This window comes from Gymnoscopelus microlampas, assembly GCF_963454915.1.
Source record: "Gymnoscopelus microlampas genome assembly, chromosome: 7".
NCBI classification, from domain to species: domain Eukaryota; kingdom Metazoa; phylum Chordata; class Actinopteri; order Myctophiformes; family Myctophidae; genus Gymnoscopelus; species Gymnoscopelus microlampas.
Genome location: NC_139944.1, coordinates 38,162,609 through 38,187,901, shown reverse-complemented (window position 1 = coordinate 38,187,901; position 25,293 = coordinate 38,162,609). Strand labels below are relative to the sequence as shown.

General features: G+C 40.6%; 1 protein-coding gene across 1 annotated transcript in view; it reads left to right on the top strand.

Moving 5' to 3' along the window:
• The window catches only part of cntn4 (contactin 4), a 181,709-nt gene that overhangs the window by 16,338 nt on the left and 140,078 nt on the right, over nt 1-25,293 (top strand). The window contains exons 2-3 of the mRNA XM_084061172.1: nt 10,533-10,665; nt 22,629-22,804. Of these exons, the coding sequence (XP_083917298.1) occupies nt 10,533-10,665; nt 22,629-22,804 (309 nt within the window). The remainder of the gene's footprint in view (nt 1-10,532; nt 10,666-22,628; nt 22,805-25,293) is intronic.

Below are 25,293 nucleotides of genomic sequence, written 5' to 3'. Positions count from 1 at the left end.
TGGCCTGTGTGCCCCCGGGGTCTTTGTCCACCACGCGCACACACACACACACACACACACACACACACACACACACACACACACCTCCTAACCAGCCCAGCTGTCCCTGCTTCATTATCATGTGTTGATTAGTGTGTTGATTAGCGGTAGATTACTGCAAGGTGTGCGAGGTGTTCTAATCGGCTGGAATATTCAAGGGTACGACCGAATTTAAAATAGCCAAGTCGTTCCTCTTGTAAAAGTGTGTTAATATCTTTTTTCATGCTGAGTAAAGTAATCATACACGGTTAGGGCACTCTTTTACCCTTTCATTTAAGGACATTGATGCCACCTCACCGTGTGTGTGTGTGTGTGTGTGTGTGCGCGCGCGCGCGGGTGGGTGGGGGGATGTATACGTGTATGCCCCATAAACCAAACCGAGTCCATAATGTTCTCGGCATTTCATACGCTGCTGCTTATCGTATTAAAGCTTCCATTAGAGCAGAGAGATCTGTTTGATGACAGCATTAGTGAAGAGCTCAGGCTCTCCCCGTCAGTGGAATTGAAGTTTGTGTCAGGAGTAACCTAGAGAGCCCATGCCTCTCCAGGTGCACTCACCTGCCTCTGCCTCTGGAGAAGCAATTATTCTTTGTGTGTCAGGATGAAGGAGGGGTCCTCCCCAGAGGTTGCACAGCCAAGCCCTTGCTAATTGGCCAACGTTAGCAATTCAGACCAGACAGCAGAGAGAGAGAGAGAGAGAGAGAGAGAGAGCGCCTCTCCTCTCTCTTCCGCTGCCCAGCTAGCGCCTTCGCTTTATTGGCCTTGTTTTGCTTTGTCAACTCCTTTTGTTTGATATGCATATCAATAAATGTTTTATTCATGCGACTGGGAGTGAAATCAGTCATGATCGGCCTTTGAGTTTTTTTTCTCTGCATGTGTTGTGGGTAGTGTAGTGTGCACCTGCATTGGGCTTGCCACATTGCAGCCTCTACTCTACCAAACAAGACTAAGAAATGAATGTTTTATGTGAATGACTGCGAGAACACAGAAGCCCGCATGCCATTCCTCCAAATCTCTGCTCTGACAGCTTGTAGGTTCTGTTTTTTTTATTTTAACCCATTAAGACCGGGAACGCATCTAGTGTCACTTTTTGATTTGAGCTAAAAAGCATTATTTTACGCTTTGGCTATTCAAAAATAGCAGATATACAAGCTCGTGAGTGCCGCGCTACGAGCTTGTAGATCTGCTATTTTTGAAACATTTTGAAAATGTGTGCAAATCCTTTAATATACATTGTTTTGAAGCGAACATTTTTAAATAAAATCTTTGCTTCTGGGGATCCCTGGAATAAAATATTTTGAGATGGGGGTCCGCGGCCAAATACATATAATTTTGGGGGTCCTTGACATGAAAAAGTTTGAGCACCACTGATATAGAAACATACGTTTTTGTTCAGAAAACTGTTAGGATTTAGAAGAAATTTTGTAGAATCGGCTTCAGGTCTTAATGCGTTAACAAGGCAGCAATGCTAATTGAGGGGCTGGAGAAGAACCATTGATCAGAGGTTTCCTGGCAGAGAATGGGGGTATAGGACAGGATAGGAGGCTGAGCTGCAGGGGTTTACAGTGTCTGTCTGCTCCCACACCTGTTCCTCAAGAACAGTGCCTTCCCGTTAGTCATATACCTCCAAAGATGTGATGTTTAATTAAAAAATCTCTTCGCTGCAATCTTGTCAGTGTGTTTGTTAACCCTCAGGATCCCAGTGGGGCATAGGCCGTGTGTGTGTGTGTGTGTGTGTGTGTGTGTGTGTGTGTGTGTGTGTGCGCGCGCGTGTGCGTGCGTGCGCGTGTGTGTGTGTGTGTGTGCGCGCGCGCACGAGCATGTGTGTGTGTGTGTGTGTGCGCGTGCGTGCACACCTTGTGTGTGTTTGCACTTGGCTGTCATGTGCCTATTGTGTGTGGAAACAGGAACACTTACTGGATTTGTTTGTTACTGGATGTTGTCTGGCTTCAAGGTGATAATTTTTGGTGCAAACAAAAAGTTTTTGTTGTTTTTTTAAGTTAAAGTGCTCTATTCTGATAGTGATAATTGAGAGTTTGTTCAATAACAGCGGTCTCCTCCTCTCCAGCTCGTTTAGCAAACAGAATATATATTTTCAGGTGGGTCACCACCAATGTTTACCACTTTAGTTATACCAGTTCATCCTGTATCCTGTATGAGTTATCTCTCCTGATTCGATGAAATTGCCATCCTGAGCTTGAACATTTTTTCCTCTTTACTTAAGAGCTGGAGAAATGGGGAGATCCCTGTTACATATGGGAATATAGAGCAATTCTACACTTATTTTAAGACCTGGAACGCATCTGTGTCACTTTTTCATTTGAGCTAAAAAGCTTTGTTTTACACTTTGGCTATTCATAAATAGCAGATATACAAGCTTTTAGATCTGCTATTTTTGAAAAATCGTGAAAATGTGTGCAAATCTTTGAATATACAGTACATTGCTTAAAGCAAATGTTTTTAACTCTATTCTTTGCTTCTGGGGGTCCCGGGAACTAAACATTTTGAGATGGGGTTCGGCGGCCAAATACATAAGTTGACATGGAAAAGTTTGAGCACCACTAATATAGAAACATATGTTTTTTCAGAATACTGTTGGGATTTAGAAGACATTTGTAGAACCGGCTTCAGGTCTTAATGGGTTAACAGAAAAATATAATTTACACCCCCCTTTAATTGTCCTTTTATAGTCACAGAATTGTACATAATGTTTACTAATCTCATTACCAGAGGGAACAGAATCAATACATGTACAGTAATAACACCTTTTATGAAATCAAATAATGTATGCAGTGCAATATATGTTACCAGACTTGGTACTTGTTAATGTTAGGAAGTTGTTTTATAATTTGTTTTTATAGGTTGTTGGCTGAGTATATGCTGTGCTTGTGTTGCATCATACGTTCTAAATACCCGTCTGCTTTTCCACTGGGAAATTCAGTCACTCTACTGAGAGCTGTAATGACGTACACAGGACCTGTCAGAGTAGAAACAACATCAGCCCAATTACCCCGTTCAAATTGCTTTGTATATTTGCTACTATTGTTATTGCTTTCACTATGCCAGCATCAACGTTTAACACATTAAAATTCATTTTAGATTTGAGCTAAAAAAGTGTTATTTTATACTTTGGTTATTATTCAACAATAACAGATATACAAGCTCATAGCGCGTCACTTTGAGCAGCGCTATGAGCTTGTACATCTGCTATTTTAGAAAAATCGCGAAAATTTGTGCAAATCTTTTTATGTATTTATATTTTTAAAGCGAACATTTTTAACTCAAATCTTTCATTCTGGGGGTCCAAAAAAATAAATATTTTGAGTAGGGGGTCGGCAAAATACATATCATTTTGGGGGTCCTTGACATGAATAAGTTTGAGCGCCACTGATATAGCAACATGAGCTTTTCCAGGAAACCGTTACGATTTATAAGACATTTGTAGAATCGGCCTCGGGTCTTAACGGGTTAATAGCTTTGTCCTACCTGGAAAGGGGCCCCCTTCCTCTATTGTGATCCTTCCTTCCCTTTCTTTTCCTATCAAGGGATTTTTCTTGGACGTTTTGAGGGTTTAAGGGAAGGACAAGGGGTGTCGTATTGTTTCCTTTGTTAAATGTGAGCCTGTAAAGCCCTTTGAGACCATAACAGTGATTAAGGCCTTTACAAATACATTTGAGTTGAGTTGAATTGTATTTAAGGCACAACTGACTGTGAAAAATGTATGATTTTATTTTATTTTATTTGTCCTTCTATACCCTACTTCTGCTAGCTGCGTGTCACAGTGTCCTTGAGCAAGACACTATAACCCCTTTGCCCCTCCCGTTTTTATGGGAGAACTTCTGGGAACTCAGCTTACTTAACCCCTAACTGCAGGTTAGCGCTTTGCATGGTTAGCCTCGGTCGGTGTACTGTATGAAAGGGTGAATGTAATGGACATTGTAAAGCGCTTCGGAGACATGTGCTATGTGTATGCACCATTTATCTCTCTTCCTTTCAAAAGCTGTGTGAGTTTATAGCGTATGAAGAACTATTTGATTGTATTGTTGGATTTTCTTTTTAACCCATTAAGACCTGGAACGCGATCTCTGTCATTTTTAGATTGGAGCTAAAAAGCTATATTTTACACTTTGGCTATTCAAAAATAGCAGATATACAAGCTTGTATATCTGCTATTTTTGTAAAATAGCAGATATACAAGCTTGTATATCTGCTATTTTTGAAAAATCGAGAAAATGTGTGCAAATCTTTGAATATATATTATTTTAAAGCAAACATTTTTAACTCAAATCTTTGATTCTGGGACCCCCTGGAACTAAATATTTTTAGATGGGGGTCGGCCACAAAATACATATCATTTTGAGGGTCCTTGACATGAAAAACCACTGATATAGAAACATAGGTTTTCCATAATACTGTTGGGATTCGGTAGACATTTTGTAGAATCGGCTTCAGGTCTTAATTGATTAAATAAAAAATCCAACAAAAATATTGTTGGATGACATTATGTACAATTTGCCCATGAAACACAAGCTTCCTTCATTGGGGTATAACTATTAATTTATAAACGCTTTGCCTGTGTCCACTAATAGAAACATTAAATTAGCCTTCAATAAATTCATAAACCTTATTATGCTGTCTCCGTCAATTAATTATCTTTTTCAAAGGATGTTCACGGCTGATATATGAAGACGGACATCTGCATGAAATCCAAATCGTGTCGTTTAATTTCAACATTGGCAATTTTCCAATTGCATCTGTTTGTTCACAGTAAATTAACAAAGCTTTGGAAGAGTCAAGACTCCAAAGCAATGTCTACAGCCTACACACTGAAATCACAGAATAATGCACGCCGAAGATGAACTTGGGGTTCTACTTAATTAGTTAAGACAGAAATAAGATATCATTTATTATATTTATTCAGAGAAAAAATGTTATTGGGTAAAGAATAGTTATTATATTTTTTAACCATTATTTTAAAGATCATACTGGTGCCCTAGCATTTTAACACATTGACTACAACTCACTTTACACTTGTCATTCATGCCGATCCTGTGCCAAAGTATACCACCATTTGTTAGGTTTTGGAAACTTTGATAGTTACAGTAAATTCAAAATCTCAGGTGATAAACCTAAAAGTATGTGCTTCTCTGGCTGATGATTGTGTCAAGAAGGTCATGGACATTTTGTTTATAAATACATCATTTTTCCAGGGACTAATTTTGGCTAGACTTGTCAAGTCAATCAACATTTCAAAGGCATTAATAAGTGACAATAACAAAACTTTGACCTAAATAAATATATAATGCCAACAGATTGTTCACTGTGTTGGATTAGCCTACCTGTCTAAAACCAGTTTCAAGTCTCTGCAAGATAATTACCACCGCCAGGCCAGAACGGCCAGGAGGCACAGATTATGTTTTCGCCCCTTTCCATCTGTGTGTTTGTGTGTGTGTGTCTGTGGACAGCTAATTTTAGGCACTGCTGGACCGATCAGTGTGAAACTTTGCACGCACACTCCCTGTAGGCCAAGGAAGAACCTCTGTCCCAAATTTGGCCTATAAATCTTGAACCGTAGATCGGACGGTTATAATTTGTTGGTTTCCCTCGATTCCTTGGATCATGACACCTACCGTACTCCTACAGATTTTGTCCAAACATTGCACGACTCTGCACTATCTGTGTAGTCATGTGATCAAGACATATCTGTCAGAGTTACCATAGATAGAGCACAACATGATACTAATATAATACTAATGCTTTTTTATGCATACAGACTCCTTTACTTCACCTGTGTTAAAGTATTAGTAGTAGTAGTTGTAAAGTATTAAAATACATGAGTTTAATGCCGATGCCAAGCCTGGATTAAGATTAACTCTGAGTAACTGAAGCACTGTCTGTAAGGAAGACTTTACTTTCTAATCCATCCATCCCTCTTAACACATGACAGATTTGTGCATGTAGCCCATGCATAGTGTGACCAAATCCAAGACATATTTCACAACTGAATAGGTGTTATGGTACAGTATGATAGATAGAATGCAGTGATACTATTATGAACATAATGAATATGATATTAATAATGTTATTTAAATTGTATTTAACCATTAATTTCTTTTAAGCCTGGCCATAATAAGCAACACAAATGTCTTAAATCCAGTCATAAAATGCCTTAAGATTGAAACAAATCTTTGTTTTTGACTCTGGGCAGGTGAACTATTCATTTGAGGGCACACAGAGAAAGCACACATTAGCCTCCAGTCCACAGCCATGCTGAAGGAAGGGGTAATGAGGCGCGAGCCCAGACTTACCGCTTTGCCTGCTGCACAAGCCCAGGTTTCAGTGAGCTTTGCTTTGGGCTTTTGCAGTGCATGCTTACACCGTAAAGTTCTGAGTGTTCATTTTATTTCTACGAGTGTGAAAATGGACCTGCAAAGGGACTATTTTCAGAGTTAAATTAACCTTCAGGATTTTGTACATGTATGTCTCAGCCTTTTTACTGTCTTCCTTTTTCATGACCTTTTCAGATGGAATCACGTGTTTAGATTTGTATAAAAGCATGTTAACCCTTTGAGACCTGGAATGCATTATTTTACACTTTGGCTACTCAAAAATAGCAGATAGACAAGCTACGAGCTTGTAGATCTGCTATTTTTGAAAAATCGAGAAAATGTGTGAAAATTAATATGTTTATATTCTTTTCAAGCGAACGTGTTTAACTCAAATCTTGGCTTCTGGGGGGTCCCTGGAACAAAATATTTTGAGATGGGGGTCCACGGTCAAATACATATCATTTTGGGGGTCTCTGACATGAAAAAGTTTGAGAATCACTGACATAGAAACATACGTTTTTCAGAAAACTGTTGGGATTTAGAAGACGTGTAGAATCGGCTTCAGGTCTTAATGGGTTAAAATCGCATGGAACTTTCTTTGCCTTTAATCATTTTGCATTTAATCAAAATACACTAAAAATAAGAACTGATCTTTTTATTAAATCTTTCTCTTAAAAGTCTTTGCTGCCGACAAACAGTTTGTGAATTCTATTGTTAAAATATGTTTTGGTTTTGACAATGTCAACAAATACCTAATTAATTTTCAACCAACTATTCAACGAGGAGTTGTTAGCGTGAGTGATCACTCAGACAAACAAAGACAAGGATACACCTCTCCATAGTCCATACTAATCAGGTACCTCGTTTTTCTGCGTTTTGTTCAAAGACATTTCTGTTTTAACTATGCATACAAAACATATCTAAACAATGAGAGAGTTGTACTTAAGAATGTGCATAAATGGTACGTACAGTTCTGGCCACATGTACACAGCACTGACTGATTGGAAAATAGTCATTGTAAATTAAATAATATCCTGTAAATGTAGAAAATTAGAAAACCGCAATAATATAATAATAATATTTTTTTAAATACATATGTAACAATGGCAGAGGATAGATTAATAATATAATATCCATAATATGATATTAAATAATAATATGGGCATACAAATTATGGGTGTAGGCAAGTTAGACCTACAGTTTAATGACGGGTCTGGTAAAAGGCATTCATTATGATGTGCATCTTGCATTACTAGAGGATGTGATCATTGTGCCTTGTGCGTTTCATTGAAACATAGACGCCTGTACTAATGCTACTTATCTGTTGGTCTATGCCAGTGGTTTTCAACCCTTTTCATATCAAGGACCATTATGTATTCGGCATTTGAGCCATGGACTTTTTTTTAAAATATTTTATCATTGTTAGATGAGATTTTGTCCACAATTCCAAGCTTAATTGATGTGATTACCATAGGAGAGATAACAGGCAAATGTTGATCAAAAATAACAATTCTTCTACATTCTCTAGACTTCTTGTAAATTAAGTAATGCAGATGTTTAACAATAATTTAACTCTTGAGAGCGTAAAATGAAACGCTCTCAAGAGTTAAAGATCTAATAAGGGTCCATTTGGTTCCCAACTCTCCATCATTTAGCTGGGGACCACCTGGAACCCCCCCCAAGGACCACTGGTGGTCCCCGGACCACTGGTTGAGAACCACTGGTCTATGCTGTGTATATGTTGGTCCTATCAGCAATCTCACTCTGCCTCTCTCCCATTGCTGCCAGGTCCTTTTTGTTTGCTATGATTCTCTTTGTGGGTTATCGGGACTGTCCGTTCATTTGTAGTCACAGTACTGACATTGACCTGCTTTCAATTTATGCACAATTGTCTGCAGCTCTCCCCCTTCCAAGTGATATTTTTTTGGGGGGGGGGGGTTTGTTAACCCTTTAAGACCGGGAACGCATCTGTGTGTCATTTTTAGATGTCTTTGGGCTATTAAAAAACGTGAAAATGTGTACAAATCATTGAATATATATATATATATTTTTTTTTTAAGCAAACATTTGTATTTCAAATCTTTGCTTCTGGGGGATTCTACAAATGTCTTCTAAATCCTAACAGTTTGTTTTTAAAAAACTCAAACTTTTCATTTCAAGGACCCCCAAAATGATATGTATTTGGCCACGGACCCGCATCTCAAAATATTTTGTTCCAGGGACCCCCAGAAGCAAAGATTTGACTTAAAAGTGCCAATTTTCACGATTTTTCAAAAATAGCAGATCTACAAGCTTGTATGTCTGCTATTTTTGAATAGCCCAAAGAAATCTAAAAATGACACACAGATGCGTCCCCGGTCTTAATGGGCTAATTGATTCACCATATGGGGTCCAAGAAAATGTATGATTTGTATTCAAGGGGCTTGTGGTGTGCAGGCTGATGGCAGCACAGTGGCGGAGACATTTGCCTCCGGAACCACGAGTGCTCCTGCTGGCAGAGGATGGATTCCATGCCAGAGCCTCTACCTCTGTCTCTGTCATAGCTTTCTTAAAGGCTAATTTATACTTCACAGTACTTTCTATGAGACCAGCAGGCTGCACCGTCTTCTAACAAACAAAGGCAGTGCTAGAATCTGACTTATAAACCTTATACGTTTTTTTTATTTTCACTTGCTTAATCATTTATCCTTTTAAGCATACAGTACACTGTGAATGAGGCATTCAGCTGTAATCAACCTCCAACTTTAACCATGCAGGAAACCACTGCCAATAATTCAATCATTTTTGCCTGCTCGCTCGCTCATGCATTGATGGAGGCATGAGCTTCAGCTTGGGCTCTCCCTAGGCTGGCAGAGGGAGAGTAGCGCCCAGGGTTACATAGGCAATTGGCACTGGGTGAAAAAAATATGGGTTGCAAAATCGTGGGATAAAAAATAATAATTAAAATGTATTACATACACAGCAGCACATAGCGTTTACATGTATTGGACACAATCTAAACAAATATATGGGTCAACTTGTTATGCTGGAGTGTGTTTTAGCGAGAAGAACTATGACAATTAAATGAAATATCAAAATGAAAGTAATGGACTAGTGGGTTACTATAGGATTCCTACGCTGCCTGTAGCGGCCATTGACTGCTAATGATCCCTATGTTGGCACAAAAAGCTTAAAAGTGAACATATTCTCCTGAAATAAGTAGCCTCTAATCCCACCCCAGGGCAAAGATGAGAGGGTTACAAAGAATATTAGTTATGCTTTATTCCACACATCCTTACTGACATTTAAGTCCACACGCTTACACACGCATAATGACACTTTAAAGTGGGGTAATGGAGACTTCCATTACGTGCATCATTCACAACTTGAGGAACACACTAAACCACACAACTAATCGCTCAGAAATCTACAGGGACAACAACAACACTCTCCAATCAACGGTGTGAGTAAATGGGATGCAAGTTGACAAAAAGGCAAATGAAAAACACTTTGCCTGACGATTGTTCAATATAACCCATGAAGACCGGGAACGCATCTGTGTCACTTTTCGATTTGAGCTAAAAAGCATATTTTACACTTTGGCTATTCAAAAATAGCAGATCTACAAGCTCGTAGCGCGGCACCGAGTGCCGCGCTATGAGCTTGTAGATCTGCTATTTTTGAAAATCGTGAAAATATGTGCAAATCTTTGAATATATTCTTTTACAGCGGACATTTTTTAACTCAAATCTTTGCTTCTGGGGGGTCCCTGGAATGATGGGGGTCGGCGGCCAAATACATATAATTTTGTGGGTCGTTGACATGAAAAAGTTTGAGCACCACTGATATAGAAACATAGGTTTTTCAGAAATCTGTTGGGATTTAGAAGACATTCGTGGAATCGGCTTCAGGTCTTAATGGGATAAACCAGGAGCTATATCTTATTACCGCCTAAATAGCTTCTGAAGACATGTCTCATTTCAGATCACTCTTCTTACTGCGTGCTGTGGTCTTTGTGACAGGCAGAATTAATTGATGTGTTGTGTGTTGCTTGTGGTTTTGCTCTGCTAATGGTTTAGAAGTACCGACCTGTTTTCCACCGCTGACTAATTGCCTGTTTTGCAAGCAAGGTTCTGTGTCTAAAGCGTCAAGCGGCCTGTGTTGTCTTTCCTCCCCACCCTGCAGAGAGTGGTGTCCTGCAGAGTCCTGTCTTCACCAAGCAACCTGGCAGCATTGTGTTCCCTGTGGACTCCTTGGAGAAGAACAGAGAGGTTGTGTTCAGCTGCGAGGCACAGGGAAGCCCACCTCCCCTTTACCGGTAAGTACAACAGAAGAGTCTACCCTTCTATAGCCCCCCACCCCCCCCCCCCCCCCCATCACCAAATTTGTATTGTTGTATTGTATGAAACACAGTTTTTGCCACTACTCCTGTACCGATTTTGTCCAAACTTCACCAAAATTGGCACACATTATCTCTGTGGTCATGCGATGAAGACGTATCTGTCACATTTGGCTTGGATTGGCTTCCAAAGTTTGTGGGGGTGGCCGTTCATAAATGCAGCGCCCAATTGCAGGGAAGCTTTGCACACACATTCCCACTAAGCCAAGGAAGAACCTCCATCACAATGTATTCAAATCTCCTCATGGTTGACCTACAACTCTTGAAACGTAGGTTGTACAATCAAAATATTTTTTTTCCCCTGGATTCCTTGGATCATAACACAACTCTCCAAATAGGCCCCGGCACATTTTCTGCCATTTTCCGTTTTCTTCAAAACACACTTTTTGTTACCACTCCTACAGATTTTGTAGGAGTGGTAACAAAAACAGGCATCAAAACAATCTATGATTTAGAGCATGCAGCAAGTATTCATAAAAATAAATATACTAAATAAAAACTAAGAGAGTGATTAAGTTCATATGTCAATATATCACAGATGACTCTTGGACATACACGAGGACACATTAGGAAGGCTTGATTCTGAACTTTAGGTCCAAATATGCTGTGCCAGCGGCAGCACTGGGTTGAAGTCAGTGCTGGTTCAATAGTAGGGGGACCTCTTGTTTTCACTTAATATTTTCGGTGTGCGTGAGCTTTTGTTTTCCCCGTCTCCTGAATCATTATATCACTTGTGATGCCAGAAGATGCAGGTACATGCACAAGCAGATCTGTTTCCTCAGCAGAAAACTGCTCACTTCTCCAACTTCTTGGCCAATTCTGTCATTTAATAGCAATGCACTAGGTGCAGGTGCATCTGGCTCTTAAAGGGACTGGAATGGAAGACGACACTCTTATTGGTCTAATTCATGTTATGCCCAAAACACACAATGACTAATTCAGGGACTAAATACAACCCCTTTGTGCCTTGCACCTTACTTTGTGCCCAAATAATGTGCCTTTATAGCCTACTTTCAATACATTAACAACAAAAGTACCTCACCTCAAAATCAATAAATTATTGAAATTATTTTAACAAACAGTACAGTTTTATCCACAGTTTTATTTACTGGCTGTGTAGGCATACCCAGGCCTCGATGTCACCTCCAAAAACCTTCAGATGATTCAGCCATAGAGGGCCATATTTTTTAAATGACAACACAGACAAAAGCTACAGGCATGACCAGTTTGTTACCTGGTGCGATGACAATTTACTTGACCTGCAGTAAATTTTACCAAAGAATTGGTCATCAGTTTTAGAAAAGGAAAAAAAAGGGCTGAGGTTGCCCCCCGTCTCAGTCACTCCCGGGGGGGCGCTCAGGTGGTGCAGAGGTACCTGTCCACCAATGCGTAGTCTAGGGGTTCAAATCCAGCACAATGGATCCAGCTTTGCCGGGACTCTATTTACGAACACAACTGACCGTGTTCGGGGAGGAGAACCCGGGTGGTGAGGGTGATGTCGGTCTCTGTGCTAGTGACTCCTACGGGGCTGGGGCGGCTCCCATCAGCGGGGAGGTGTTGAATGGGAGAAGTAGGATGGGGTTTCTCACTGGGTAAAATAGCAGTGGCAACACAGAAATGTGTGGGGAGGGTTAATTTGCATAATGAATAAATAGGGAGTTTCTTTTTAAAGATAATTGGCTTCTCTAAATGGAAAAAAAGAAAGAAAAATAAATTGTCACCTCCTGTGCAGTGTTGCCAGATCGGCTTATTATAATTTCCCCGCAAGATTTTATTTGAAAATAGCCGATCTATAAGCTCATCACGACACGTTGTGAGCTTGTAGATCTGCTATGTTCAAATAGCTGATGTATATGTTAAAGTGCTCATGTGGCCCATAGTCGCTTCTTTTGGGCTGGTTTTCCTAGACCTGGTTGCTTGTTTCTCTCACAGAATCTGGCAACGCTGCTCCTGTGACTGTTCCCTCACATTGATGCTGAACTACACAGGAAGGAGAACACCGATGCCATTTGAAAAGACAGTTCTAGACTGTGTGAAGTCAGATCCTTTAAAGTTTGTTGGGTGTTTTAATGTTAATGTATTTTATGCAGGTTTTTTTTTTGGAGTGGCAGCATTACCTCGGAAGATAAGGAACAGGCTGAATACACTAATCAAAAGCATGGTTCCGTTATTGGCATCCCACCAACTCTTTGGAGATCGTCACAAAGAAACAGACACAGAGATAAAACTACGCACCATACTGCAGTACGAGGGTCATCCTCTTCATAGGTTTTTTAACCCATTAAGACCGGGAGAAGCATCATTTTTAGATTTGAGCTAAAAAGCATTATTTTACACTTTGGGCTATTCAAAAATAGCAGATCTACAAGCTCGTAGCGCGGCACCGAGTGCCGCGCTACGAGCTTGTAGATCTGCTATTTTTGAAAAATCGCGAAAATGTGTGCAAATCTTTGAATATATATTGTTTTAAAGCGAAAAATCTTTGCTTCTGGGGGGTCCCTGGAACAAAATATTTTGAGATGGGGGTCGGCGGCCAAATTCATATCATTTTGGGGGTCCTTGAGATGAAAAAGTTTGAGCACCACTGACATAGAAACATACGTTTTTCAGAAAACCATTAGGATTTAGAAGACATTTTGCAGAATGGGAACTTCAGGCCTCAATGGGTTAAAAGGCTGAGGAGCAGTTTTAGCGGTTGTTTTATTACGGAAGTCTAGGAAGTCCTTTATCTCCGCCACCATGAGGTATTTCAGTCAGCCAGCTGTCTAATTGATGATCAGTGCTGTACAGAGTGATCTCTGTTTTACTGTGCAGTTGAGTGATGGTGGCTGTTCTTCCCCCCCCCTCTTGTTTTCATGTTTGACTCTGTTTTCAACATCATGTTCTGCACTGACTGGTGACATCGTGAATTTCCCCTTTCGCGATCAACAGAATATATCTTAGTTTGGAAAATGCTTCATTTAAACAATGGAATGTAAAATGGCATTATTCACCGTGTTGATGTTTAACCCATTGAGGCCTGAGGTTCCGATTCTCCAAATTTCTTATAAATCTGTTTTTTGAAAAAAACGTATGTTTCTATATCAGTGGTTCCCAAACTTTTTCATGTCAAGGACCCCCAAAAATGATATGTATTTGGCCGCGGACCCCCATCTCAAAATATGTTGTTCCAGGGACCCCCAGAGGCAAAGATTTTAGTAAAAAATGTTCGCTTTAAAAGAATATGAATATATTAATTTGCACACATTTTCTTGATTTTTCAAAAATAGCAGATCTACAAGCTCATAGCGCGGCACTCGGTGCCGCGCTATGAGCTTGTAGATCTGCTATTTTTGAATAGCCAAAGTGTAAAATAATGCTTTTTAGCTCAAATCAAAAAGTGACACAGATGCGTTCCAAGTCTTAATGGGTTAATCATAGATCATAAAAGTGTTCAGTCTGCAGTACAAACAGAACGATGGTTACTGTACGTACGTATGTAACCATCGTTCACGACGCGACGGGCACAAGTCACTGCTGGCAGCACTGCCATCACCCTCAACCGAGGGAGGGAGGTAGGCCGACAAGTGCAAAGGCCGGTTCACATGCTCGGAGGACGGCACCTTAGGCAGAAAAGAGGGGTTAGGTCAGGGTGACACTCATCCTGTCATTCGGGAAATAACGTCATAAATGACAATCGAAAGAAAGCAACTTTGGGGGAAAACGATTAGTGAGGATCCAAGTGACTGTCCCTAAAGGGTTTACTACGGTAACCTGCTGTTACCGTATTGTTAGTCAATATTGTTGACTCCTGATTAAATTATCAAGACAGACAATAGTACAGCTTTGTGTTGCTTTGATTTCTAAGAAAGAGATGGGGTCTTGTTGAGATTGTTGTTTTCATTATACTGTAGTAGTAGATTATGTTATATAATGTGATTTATTATATTATATACTAGTAGATGGTGGGCCATAAGACAGTGGGCCAGTTGACAGAGGTTCAGTAGATGCTCAATCTGGGAACCCATCGCAAAATAAAAAGGAAAAACAGAGCCCTCTGCTGTTTTTTACTCTTTCACTTGGCTCTGGGACGAGCTGAATGGAGCACCCGTGTGCAAGGAAACCGGGGTTTTGGTCTGCCCTCAGCGCTCCACTTCCGGTGGTGCGCTTAAGTTTTCATTCCCACTAACAATATTTCTACACGGAACACTAACACCACTTCTCCCAGAGAACATGGATCGTTTTGGTTATAAGCCCACTTGTTTCTATGATGAAAGAGCAAGTTAAAATGTGAATATTTTTCCGTGGTTTTGTCTGCTCCAAGGACGCTATTGTTAAATGAGTTTCGGTTTGTTTTCAGTGGGAAGTGAGCGCACAGACAGTAAATCCCGCCCACTACATTTGATTGGGTAAAGCGCGGCCTGCTTCCTGATCTGAAGGCACGCCCACTTGTAAGCTAACGCGCACACGTTCTGAACGGGGCTCTCGACAGATTCAGTAGCGTAGCTCTGAATGTGTTCTTGAGAGATTAGTAGATGGTAGGCCAGTAGACAGTGGGATTGTTGTATAACCTTACACTAATAAACTAACAACTAATGAAGATCCATTGGGGATCAAAACATAACTGTTGTGAGCCCTTCTCGTCATTTATATGTAGGCCTATAGCTGTGTTTCACACAGTTTGGCCGAGCACCAGAAAAGGGGATTTACATAAGAAAACGAAACTACTAAAAGATATGCATGTTAGGGAACAGGCAATGTCCTACTCGGGAACGATGCAAGTAGAGTACCCGTTGTACCTGTCTTTCTGTCTGTGTCCCTTTTATGCCCATATTATGGAGATTTCTGTATCTGTCTGTATCTCTTTTATGCCCATATAAGGAGTTCCGTGTGAGGCATGCCCAAAGTTGAGTCAGGGCCATTCCCTGGCCATTCCCGGGCCAGTCTATGGCATCAGTACTATGACCTCATATTGATGACAGGGTACATGGGGATTTGCAGATTTGCCGATCATTTTGGGAGATCCGCTGATACAACCGACTCTGTGAATGAGGACCCGAGGGAGTGATGTGCCAGTTGGAAGTCACCCTTGTTCTGTCTGCCTCCTATTAGCTAGCTGTCTAGAGAAAGAACAGTCTCTTGATGTCAGCATCAGGAGATGTGTTGGCTAGCCTTTTGAGTCACTCAGAAGACTCACAGAATCCCATATGAAGAATGAGTAGCTCCAGTTCATAGGAAAAAAGAATGCAGTTTGTCTTTTGATTTTCCCTGGATATTTCATCCTAGACTTGAGTCAGTATTTCCTCTCAGTAACACACTAAAACCAGCAATCTATGCTTAGCTCTCTGTGTTCCCAGTTCAAGTAGCTTATTCTACTAGAGTGCAAAGAACAACTGTCTTCCCTGCTATTTCTCCTTTGCATGGATCATTAGCCTATCGAAAGGTTGGCATGTTGTACTGTCTGTGGCTAATAAAAGTCCAAATCAATCATGTTTGCTCTCTGAAATTGCTCTGCTGAGTTATAGAAGGATTGGTACATTTAATACTTGGGATTGAGCCAGACGATGACCTAGGAGACAGGAAGGATTATCTGCCATAAAATGTATGAACTTTCCCCATATTTCTTGAAAGATTTCCCTTTAATGGGCAAAAGTCAATTTCTCTAGTGCAAGACAATTTGATAATTCTCTGTACCATTGGCCTGATGTCTGGTTTATCTGGGTTTTTCCAAATGTTTGGACAATTGTATGTTTAGGCTGGAGAAGAGGAGCATCCAGACACTTTACCTGGATTAGTCTAGTAGTTAATAGGAATATCCAATACGTAGAATCTTCATGGTGTACATTTCTTATCTCCGCCAACCAGGCCAGAGGGCCGGAAGGTATAGATTATGTTCTCACCCATGGATTACAGTTGTCAGTTGCCACAACCGATTTCAGTCGTTTTTGAAGATTAAAGAGTATTAGAATGGGTCAAACTAGCAATAGAATACTTGTTCTTTTACTTAAATTGTAAAATGGCGTTCATAAGCATCTTCCATTAAAACGTAACGGTCTCGGATATTTCATGAAAGCAAAGGCTTAAAGCGTCAATCTGCAATTTCTTCAACTGGTTGGCTGTAGAACAGCAAGAACATACAGTAGGTTTAGAATACGTTAGGTCGGGAGGAGAGGCTTATTGTCGGTATCAGCCGATAACGCGGGAGTCTGTCTCCGTTACAATGCTGTAGACACCTGGGAGATGGATTGCTGAGGTGGAGCGCCACACCTACCATCAGCTCCCAGCACTTACCGCACGACTTGCCGCACTCAAGCCGTGCTACACACACATACTCTGAGTTGGCGGTGCCAAAGGCGAGAGCTACCCGATGCACACATTTTTTGGCGACTCACCATTTATGCCACGCCCATTTCCGCCTAACTAGAGTTATTTTTTTACATTTAGCTTTTCTTTTTTTCAAAACTTCTTGTACTACTTCTATCCACTAGTTTCCCAGGGCGTTTTGGGCATCACTTCCTGTCAATTTTATAAGGTATCGGGGATCAAATCGACAGGAAGTGATGATCACAACATTGGTTCTCAAAGTGGGGTCCGGGGACCCCCAGGGGTCCTTGAGGGAGTTCCAGGGGGTCCCCAGCTAAATAATGGATAGTTAGGAACCAAATGAACCCTTATGGGTCTGTAACTCTGAGAGTGTACAAATGGAACCAAATGGACCCTAACAGGTCCATTTGGTTCCATTTGTACACTCTCAGAAATGGAACCAAATGGACCCTAACAGGTCCATTTGGTTCCATTTGTACACTCTCAGAGTTAAATTAACATTCATTTTATTCATTGTCCCAGAGAGTGGTCCCAGAAATGTCATTAAATGGGGGTCCGTAGCCTAATGCATGTCAAACTGGGGGTCCTTGAAATTAAAATGGTTCAGAATCAATGCTAGAGCCGTAAATATCTTCTCTTATGGAGGTCCCTGGCATTACTTTTCCAATGGGGGTCCGCGGCCTAATACGTGTCAATTTGGGGGTCTTTGACACAAAAAAGTTTGAGAACCCCTGCCCTAGGAAACTTGTGGATAGGTTTTGTCCAAAACACACAAATCACTACACATTATTTCTGGAGTCGTGTAATAAACGTGTATAAAGCACTCTTGCAACCCAGGCATTCCAGCCTGGCAGAGAAGCTGTGCTCCGCAAAGCACCCCTTTTAGTTAAAGTTATAATTACTTATAGTTATGATTAGTTTCTACAGCATTCAGGATATCACTAGAGGAGAATAAAGTTGTTAGATAGGAAAAAACTTTTTGACCTTTGACTGATTTTGACATCCTCCAAATGAGTAATTATTTGACCTTTTCAGCTTGTAACACCTTACTCTCTTATGTGAAACCTTTTCCGTACAGCCTCCTCGAATGTTCATGAAATTCACAGATTAAGCCTTAAGTCATAGTATATGTCTGTTAAATCTTAGTGTCATTAGTTGAGCTGCGAAGCGATCGTGAAACTATTATAATGAAGCATTCTCGCTATAATCTATGTGTACTGTACAGCAGTGGGTTTAACCTTTTTCACTTCAAGGACCCCCAAATTGACAAATATTAGCCCAGGGACCGCCATTTGAAAAGATATGCCAGGGACTCAAACCATTTTGATTTCTTGGGGGTCCCAATCTACACTGTATCATCATCATCAGTGTTCATTTAACTCTGAGAGTGTACAAATGGAACCAAATGGACCCGTAAGGGTCCATTTGGTTCCATTTGTACACTCTCAGAGTTGCAGACACGCAAGGGTCAATTTGGTTCCTAACTATTCATTTGTCTGGGGACCCCCTGCAACCCTCTCAAGGACCACTGGTGGTCCCCGGACCACTGGTTGAGAACAACTGCTGTACAGTATGTATGTCACTCGAATGACTCAATATGTCATGAAATCACAACACAGGGCCATGAAACTACTCATGTCTCTAACTCAATATCTGACACGTGGTGCAGTTTGGTAGTCATATAGGTCAAGGTCTGCGATGTGCAATTCTGCTCAGCTATGCACACCTCTAGGTTGTCCTTATTTGATATTTAACCACATGAACCCTAGTGTCCCTGTTAATAAGCGGACATTCTGTGAAAATAGTCGATCATTCTGCAAAAATAGCAGATCTACAAGCTCACAACTTTGTGGCATCTGCTATTTTCTGCAAATATAGATTGGTGTAGAGGGGAAAAAGGAGGTGGCCAAGGATAGACCCAGGAGGAAGTCCGGTCAATGAAGTATGTAGCGTTTCAGTTGTTAAGTTGTTTCCTCAGTGAAGACGTCATTATGCATAATAGAGAAACCAGAAATGGCACCTTTCATGTCTGGCTCCTTCAGAGACAAATACTTTACTGTACATCATGGCAGAACCAATAGCTGAGCACGATGCTTGAAAGCTGGACTTTATTCGGTCATGCTACCCAATCAATTTAAGGTTCTCAGCAAGTGAGAGGGATGACGCGACACTCAAATATGAAAGTATTTTTTTGTTTGTTCCACATCAACAGTAAACACATCTGTGTGTGGACTGGACCACTGCTCTCCTTTTATCATTTGTCGTATAATAAGGCTCCTGAGAGTGTGCACTTGTGGAGGAACTGGAGTAGGGTTGTGAAAGACCACCGTGGGTATTAAATTGGAAAATAAAATAAGAAACATCTGAGAGGGAGACACATTGTGAGGGGTGAACCCCAATGCACAAATATTCTGCGTTTTGTGTCGTCTCGCGTAGATTCAATGAATGGGCTAAAATTTAATGGAAACTGAAATGAATAGAAATGATTACCGTATCGCAGAATAGTGTTGATTTTGTCAGCGAATTTTTTAGTTTTATTCATAGTCTTTTGAATTAAATTCCATTTAGTTTTAGTCATATTTTAGTCATCTGAAATTTTTACTGTTTGTCTAGTTTTAGTTGACTAAATATTATAAGATTATAGCCGCCAAAATACATTATAGTCGACTAAATCAACTGTAGATTTAGTCGCCTAAAATGTATTGTGGCGCTGCCTTGATGGCGTCATAATGGCTGATTTTACACTTGGCTGCATGCTGAAAATAGCTGATCTACAAGCCCACAACACGTCGCACTGCGACGCGTTGTGAGCTTGTAGATCTGCTATTTTCAGAGTGCAACACCTGAGCGCAACCAAGCATAAAATGACTCGTCTTTTAGTTCTACTGGATCTCTTCTCCACTCGTCTCTCTCTAACATTTTAGTCTAGTTTTTATTTGTTGACGAAATTGTCAATATATTTAGTCATCGTTTTAGTCATCATTGCTTCGTTTGTATTCAGTTTTTATTTAGTTTTTGTCAGTGAAAAAAGGTAGTCGACAAACATTTTTTGTCATTTGTAAAACGTTTAGTCCCAGAGACCTCCAGAAGCAAAGATTTGAGTTACAAATGTCCGCTTAAAAAAGAAAATAATCTAATATTTGCACACATTTTCATGATTTTTTGAAACATTGCAGATCTACATACTGTAGCTCATAGCGCGGCACTCGGTGCCGCGCTATGAGCTTGTAGATCTGCTATTTTTGATTAGCCCAAAGGAATCTAAAAATGACACAGATGCGTTCCCCCAGATTGAAGGGGTTAATGTCTAGACATAACCAGCGATGGTTGACAACGTGGTGACACTGTTTTGATTCCAGTGGGGTCACAGTGCAGAACATTAGAGTCTGCTTTTCCACTGTGAATTACCAGAGTGCTTTTAACACAATGCCTCTTTCACAGTTTCTTTTGACAGAAAAGCTGTTATGCCTCAAAAGTAGCAAAGTGGCATAACCAACAGAGTAAATACTGTGAAGAGCAAGCTTCACTCAGCTGCATCTGAATACTGTGTGTGGGGAGAGGGGGGGAAAATATAGTAAAATAGCTTTTTCGCATCATGGCTGACACATTTTTAAACATTACATGCTTCTTTGTGTTTTCTCTCCCTTTCCCATTGAACTTGGATCATTTAGAGTGGATAAAAGAGTCAAAGGAAATCCAGAACTTCTCCTGAAGAAATAATCAATTTAACCACTATATAGGTTATAAGGTTATAAGGCTATAAGGTTACTTTCGTAACCAGGGTTGCCAGATCTGCTTATTATAATTTCCCCGCAAGGCTTTATTTGAAAATAGCCGATCTACAAGCTCACAACGCGTCGCATCGCGACGCGTTGTAACCTTGTAGATCTGCTATTTTCAAATAGCTGATGTACATGTTAAAGTGCCAATGTGGCCTATTAGTTTCTTTTGGGCTGGTTTTCCTAGACCTGGTTGCTTGTTTCTCTCACAGAATCTGGCAACACTGTTCGTAACCCTGTTCACTCATACAGTGGTGTCGCACCAGCGAAAGCCGATCTACAAGCTCACAACACGTCACATCGTGTGACGTGTTGAGAGCTTGTAGATCGATGCGGTTGATAAAAGTGGTTAATAATCTTGTGGATCCTAATCAAATTTGCATTGCAAGTCCCAATAAGTGATTAACGGGCTTATTTCATGCCTATTTATCTGTGAAGTACCCTTTATTACTGTGATGGTTATTACTCACTGACAACCATATAAATGTATCCACCTCTTTTCTTCTTTTTTTCCTCCTGGCTCCAGCCCCTGAATTGCTAGCCACGCCCATAAAAAAATGCGTTAATGGAGTGAAACAAAATGAAAAATTCAGGCTGAGTGTCAGGCTACTATAAGCCAGCTTTAATTAAATAATGGCTGTGTGCTTCTTTCAATGGATTTTCCTACAGATTTTCCCTCCAGCCATCCTCCGTTTGTTTGAATAAGGGACTCTATTTGGAAGCATTGGATTATCTGTTAGAAATTATGAGTGAATTATACTCTCCGTTGATCACCTCTTAAGACCAACGATAATCATGTGGATGAGTCTAGAATACACAAGTGTGAACGCAAGGTTGCACCCGTTTGTTTTAATTGCGTCGCCCATGATGATCAAGCGGCATTTGTATGCTGTTTGACTGGAGTCTGGCAAGATGGATGGTCTGCAATTGCTGTCTGTTGTCAGGTACTAAAGTCCTCTGCACCACAGCAGTTCACTGCTGTTTAGATTAGTGCTAAGCTGGGGCGGGTGGGCGGCCGGGTTGGGGGGGGGGGAGATATGATTCCAGGGCCATCTCCACCATTTTAATTTATATCCCGTTGAAAAGCAATCAAAGGGATGTACAGGTTACTTTTATTTTAGTTCCACATTCTCTGTCCAACCTTTTTTTCCCCCTAACTTGTTAATTTGAAAAATAATTCTTCTGTTTTTTTTTTTTTTTTTGTATTTTTCCCCACTTCAATCAGAAACACTCACGTCAAAGTAGATTTAACCATTTATTGCAACAAATGGAATACAGTTAAGCTTGGCGTTAAAGCTCCGCTCTTGGGAGATATTCCCTGAATTGTGTCGAAGCAGCCTGCTAAGCATAAATTCAGGGAATGGTAAGCATTCCCTGAATATATATTATTGTTTACATACAATGTCAACAATTAGCAGATATACATGATAATCACAAGTATTTGAGCCTATGCCAGACTCTAAACAAAGCAGATATACATGATAATCACAAGTATTTGAGCCTATGCCAGACTCTAATCAAAAGGTGGAGGCTGGGGTGGAGGAGGAGCTAGCAAAATGCATTGGTTCAGCAACCAAGAAAGACCTAGTGAATATGAAGCCGTATTTAAAGGAACCCCTTGCTTATGCGTGAGTTGTGATTGGAGTATGAATGTGTGATGTAATGGCCAGCAGCGCTGTGAATGTGGAATAGAAAGCTGATGTTCAACATCAGCTGACTGACACCTGACTACAGCCTTGGCGTGCAAGACTTCCGTGTCCTGCATGAACTAACGCTATGCTTCATTTCATGTGTGTTTAGGTGGAAACTTAACAGCACAGTGGTCAGTCCTAAATCCGGATCTCACTACAGCCTGTCTGGAGGCAACCTCAGGATCAGCCATCTGAACAAAGACCGTGACGCGGGGACGTACCAGTGCCTGGCCTCCAACTCTTTCGGGACCATCGTCAGCCGAGAGGCCAGTCTAACCTTTGCATGTAAGTTGCATCTATACTGTATGTTCTCTCTCTCTGTATAAAATGTATTAGCGGCTTCTACTGTTAAGGGTTATTAAGACAGGGAACGCATCTGTGTCATTTTAGATTTCTTTGGCTATTCAAAAATAGCAGATATACAAGCTCATAGCGCAAGGTGCCGAGTGCCTACTATTTTAGAAAAATCTTGAAAATGTTTGCAAATCTTTTTAACTCAAATCTTTGCTTCTGGGGGATTGTACAAATGTCTTCTAAATCTTAACAGTTTTTTTTTTTTTAAACTTATGTTGCTATAATATCAGTGGTTCTCAAACTTTTTTTACGTCAAGGACCCCCCAAAATTATATTTATTTGTCCACGGACCCCCTCCATCTCAAAATATCTGACCCCCAGCAGCAAAGATTTTAGTAAAAAATGTATATAGGCCATATATTCAAAGATTTGCACACATTTTCACGATTTTCTTTTTTCAAAAATAGCAGATTTACAAGCTTATAGTGCAGCACTCGGTGCCGCACTATGAGCTTGTAGATCTGCTATTTTTGAATAGCCATTCTTGTACAATGTAGGGCATAAATTTACTAAAACCTGAAATAGTAGGTTCCTGCCGGACAGCAACTGTGATCAACTCCAGTGATTCCAGAGAAAATAAAACTACAGAAACATCACAAACTCAGAACAATATTTGCTTGTGGTAGGGTTTTCAGTCAAAATGACTATTGACGGCTTATTGTACCAAAGAACAACAAATTAACACCAAACAAAGTAAACTTTCCCAAGATGCAAATCACACCTTATCCATTTTTTCGGATTGATGCTTTTTAAAGATTTTCTCCGGTTTCCGTGGAGCGTGGAAGATAGATTGTTTGAAGGCTCTTGATAGGTCTAACTGGCAGCCTCTGGACTCTATTCCTAAAGCAAGCGGAAGTCAATAAGTGCCTATGTGCCAGTTATTGGACAAGCATAAATGATGACATTAGCGGCGGGTGAGCGATGGCTTGCTTAGATTGAATTCTGCGGTCTCATGTTTTAGGGACAAGGCCACCAAACCCAACGTGTTCCCAGGCAGCCATTTGTTTTGCCCCTCGGACTTACTAGAGGAAAAAAAATAAGTCTGAACAATGTGATTTTGTCATTGGAACCCCGCCGTGATGCGGTGACAGTTGCATCAATTGTAAGGGCTCTGACCTTACCAGGCTTGAGCTGTTGCCAGATAATCAGGGAATACATGTGTGTGACCCAGTGTCATCCATCTTCTTTATTACACTTGGTATAGCTTAATTAATTCACCATGATTGAACAGTGAAGGTTCAAGAGAATAATTTAAAGGGCAACTGATATTATTAGCTAGTGTCCAGCAATTTACATCTACATTTAACTCATTAAGACCGGGAATGCATCTGTGTCATTTTAAGATTTCTGTGGCTATTCACAAATAGCAGATATACAAGCTCATAGGAGCTTGTATATCTGCTATTTTTTTTTTTTAATCGTGAAATAATTTGTGCAAATGTATGTTCTTAAATATATGTTCTTTTTTAAAGCGAACATTTTTAACTCAAATCTTTGCTTCTGGGGGGTCCCTAGAACAACACTTGACATGAAAAAAGTTTGAGAACCACTGATATTATAGCAATATACGTTTTTTCAAGGATTTAGAAGACATTCTGCACATTTTGTAGAATCCCCCAAAAGCAAAGATTTGAGTACAAATGTTCGCTTTAGATCTGCACAAATTTTCCAGATTTTTCAAAAATAGCAGATCTACAAGCTCATAGTGCGGCACTCGGTGCCACGCTATGAGCTTGTAGGTCTGCTATTTTTGAATAGCCAAAGAAATCTAAAATGATAGAGATGTGTTCCCGGATTGAATGGGTTAAGACTGTGTATCTTCTTGGAGTCCACATTGCTGTCTTGAGATATTATTAAAACATAATAAGGCTGGCGCTCGGGTGGCGCGGTGGTAAGGTGCTGCTGCCTGCCCACCACCGCAGAGATCGTGGGTTCGAATCCGCTGTGGTGCATCTGGCTTTATCAAGCGTCTTTATATACTGTAGGAATGTCATCAGGATTGGTCCGTGTTCGGGGGGAGGGAAGCTGGTGTGGGGAGGGTGATGATAACTGTCATTGCACGTATTTCCTACGGGCTGGGGCGGCACCTGTCAGGAGGGAGTGTTGGGCGGGAGGAGTAGGACAAAGGCTCTACTACGTCCTCCCGGTGGGGGCTCCTCGCTGACATGTGAGACTAAATTGTGGGGAAAAAGCTAAAAGATTATAACATGGCTGATGTTTCCATGGCAACAGTACCACAGGCATGTTTGGAGATGCTGCAGGGTAGAACTGGTGTTCCGGCGCCTGCAGTAGCCTATTTCACTCTACCAAAGAATGTCACTCTTTGATGGTATCTACTTTTATACTACATTTAACTGTGATTTCATTACACATTAGTCCTAAATGCAAAGAGTGTATTTGATTTACGTCTACACAGAGAT